We start from the raw sequence: 2,992 nt of genomic DNA on the forward strand, positions 1-2,992 counted from the left end.
AGAGAAAAGAGCCAAAATACATATTCAATTTGTCAGCAGATCCAATAAAATAACGGCAAACCATCAAAGCCATAAAATACTATCAATCAAAGATACCCTCTGTTCCTACGTCTTTCTAGAGATTTCTATATAAGCTACATACGAATGTATATAGACACATTTTAGAGTGTAGGTTTATTCATTTTGCTCCTATATAGTCCATATTAGAATCTCTATAAAAACGACGCATATTTAGAAACAGAGGAAGTTTTTGTTTTGAACATGTGATATATTATTATCAAGATAATGTCTAATACATAAGTCTTTTGCTCTCAAGATATAAAAAGACCAAAAAGCAAACAAACACACACACACACACACACACACACACGAATTTGAGCAACATCCGGACACCAGATAGATCAACTCTTTGCAGCACTGTCACCATGTATAATTGATGGATCAGTCTCTTCTGTACTTCCCTTCCGGCCCAATTTATTTTGAAGGAGGATCACCGAAGCCAGCGTAGACACTATAAAGAGTGCGCGCGATGCTAAGCAAGGTTGGTCAGGAAGACGACCGACGTGCCGGATCATGTGCGGGTACTTGTCCAGGATTAGGATACAAAGTTTGTTCCTCTCTTCCACTGTCTTTCGGATGTTTTCCGGCACCGTCAATGGGTCGACGCAGAGCAATGCCTCCAGCTGCTCCTCTCTGCTCATAGCAGCCCAACGTAGATAGTCCGGATGACACTGTGTTTGCGGGGCAATGCATGTCATAAACGCGTGCGCATTAATAAGTTGCTTATGCATATTAGGGCATGTACAATGATTGATAAGATAGTCTTATCTTAAGTCTTGCATGTAATTTAGAGAAGACAAAAAAATATGTCTACAATGGGTCATATCTTAGTCTTATCTTAAATAACTAGTTATTCCTAAAAATATGGTGAGATAAATTGTGCTAAGAGATCATCTCTTGTCTTCTCTTAAATAAGAGAAGATAAGCCTTTTCTTATGATTTCTCTCTTCTCCACCTCATCATTTACCCTACGTGGCATTGCTAAGATAGAATCATTGTACATGCCCTTATTACCGTACATTATTAGTAGGAAACTAGTATCAATTAGCCAAAATTTCCACGGAATATGAAATCGATGGTGCTATTTTTATGGGGATTCTTGTAGGATCCCTATCCATGATTAGGGCGTGTAATGTCGTTCAAGTAAAATCGGGCTAGGGCTAGCTATACACAATTGGCAGTTAAGTGAGAGATAGATCGGGCGAGATGGATGTGATAGGGCTATATATATATACCTTGGCAGCAACCTCGCACGTGTCGATGAATCGATGTCGCCCCTCCGCCGCAGCAGAAGAAGAGGTGGCTTGTCGCCCCTGCTGGAGGGCAGCGCGATTGCCGAGCATCATCCTCGCCGCGTGTCGAAGCACCGCCGCCATGGCAGGGCCGGTGATCCAAATCTGTCTCGTTACGTAGGTGCTTACGTTGGAGAGAGATAATAATAGACCGAGGGCAAATCTAGAGAGGCTTATATAGATGGATATAGGCATAGTTTGGAATTGAACACAATTCCCCGGCCGTGTCCAGCCCCAGCCCGACTCGGCCATGGAAACAACAAACCGTCGACTCCCACACACACACAAAAAAAAAAAACGTCGACTCGGCCACGGAAACGACCACTTGGAAGCCGACACGTACAAATTCGCAGCCCTTTTCCGCTTTGATTTTTTTCCCACCGGATTTTTAGCCAACAGTCCATCGGGGTTTGGCCCACAATATATGACGCTGATCACGCTCTCTTCCTCCTCAAAATAACCAAGATCCCATGATTAACTCAAAAAAAAAAACCAAGATCCCATGAGATTTGGAAAGGATCCACTCATAAACGTGCGCGAGAGACAGAGGGGCCAAAAATAGCGCCGCTTCCTACCAGACCTCCCGATACGTCCGGCCCTGCCCGCCACGCCGTGTTATACTCTACCGTCTCCCAAGCATCACACGAGTACGCTGTACGCCGCATCCCCATGGCCTTGCAGAGCCGGCCACTACGACAGATTCATTGCTCATCGTTTTTCCTCCTGTCCCTGGCGGCTGGAACCCTAGCCGCCGCCAGGAGACCCAATCTTCCAGCGCCGTCCTCCGGCGGCTCCCCTCCGCCGGCGACTTCGGTCATCGGTGGTGAGGGGGTCGCCGGATCCACGCGTATGGATTGTTTTTACTTCCTCGTAGTTTAGATTTTTAGGCTATTCATTGTCTTTGTTTCGGCGGCGACGATGACAGCGCTGAATAAAGATTCTTCGGATCCTTCCTTGACAAGGCCATTGGTCCTATGGTTGGGGATGGATTTGGAAACCAGTCTGTTCAAGTAAGGATGACGTGGCGGCGGCGGCATCCTCGTGGTGGACCTGTGTCCTCGGGCTCCGCCGTTGCGGCAGCGTTTACTCCAGCGTCGGCGCGGAGCTTGGGAGGTAGTCCAGGAGCGGATGCAGATTGTGGTCTGCATCGACGACATCTGGAAGACGGAACATGTGCTGGGTTCGTGGTTCGTGGATGGCAGGTATGGTTTCCTTCCACGACGTCTTAGTCGCGGTGGGGTGTCAGATCTGGAGTTCGATGGCGTGTCCGGGGTGTTGCCCCGATCTGATTCGTTCAACAGTAAGGGCTTCACTTTTGGTGAGCCACCTTGGAGGTCCGCAAAGCTGCATATCAGCGATGGAGCCGCGTCGAGCTCGGGTGAGGAGGTGATCCATCATTCTTTTCTTTGGTGGCTGTTGTCGTGGTGCCGGAGGCAGGTGATGGTCGTTGGTGTCAAGCTCAGAGATGTTCTGCTATCTTTTCAGTTCTGTCATGTCGGTCCTTACGTGACTTGTACTTTAATCTTTATGATATGAATGAGACACGTATTACCATGCAAAAAAAGAGCCGACCGCTACGATCTCAATCTCTTTTTTTCCTCCGAAAAACCTGGAGCTCTCGTTTAGAGGCGACTAGGGTT

General features: G+C 47.4%; 1 protein-coding gene across 1 annotated transcript; it reads right to left on the bottom strand.

The window, feature by feature from the left end:
• Positions 1-401: 401 nt before the first annotated feature.
• On the bottom strand, positions 402-1,531 carry LOC147993046 (uncharacterized). The gene is made up of 2 exons (XM_087533348.1): positions 1,296-1,531; positions 402-731 (listed from the first exon to the last, which is right to left on the bottom strand). Exons 1-2 carry the CDS (start codon positions 1,434-1,436, stop codon positions 402-404), a joined length of 471 nt encoding a protein of 156 aa, XP_087389474.1. The 5' UTR covers positions 1,437-1,531.
• Between the last annotated feature and the right edge of the window lie 1,461 nt (positions 1,532-2,992).

Source organism: Triticum urartu, chromosome 1A (assembly GCF_056163025.1).
Source record: "Triticum urartu cultivar PI428250 chromosome 1A, HENAU_Tu73, whole genome shotgun sequence".
In the NCBI taxonomy this organism is placed as follows: domain Eukaryota; kingdom Viridiplantae; phylum Streptophyta; class Magnoliopsida; order Poales; family Poaceae; genus Triticum; species Triticum urartu.

Bases quoted from the DNA above. Each gene is read 5' to 3' on its own strand.
- LOC147993046 (XM_087533348.1), bottom strand. From the start codon at position 1,436: ATGGCGGCGGTGCTTCGACACGCGGCGAGGATGATGCTCGGCAATCGC. The intron at 732-1,295 runs GTATATATATAT...CCGCAAACACAG, and splicing joins CGTGCGAGGTTGCTGCCAAG to TGTCATCCGGACTATCTACG.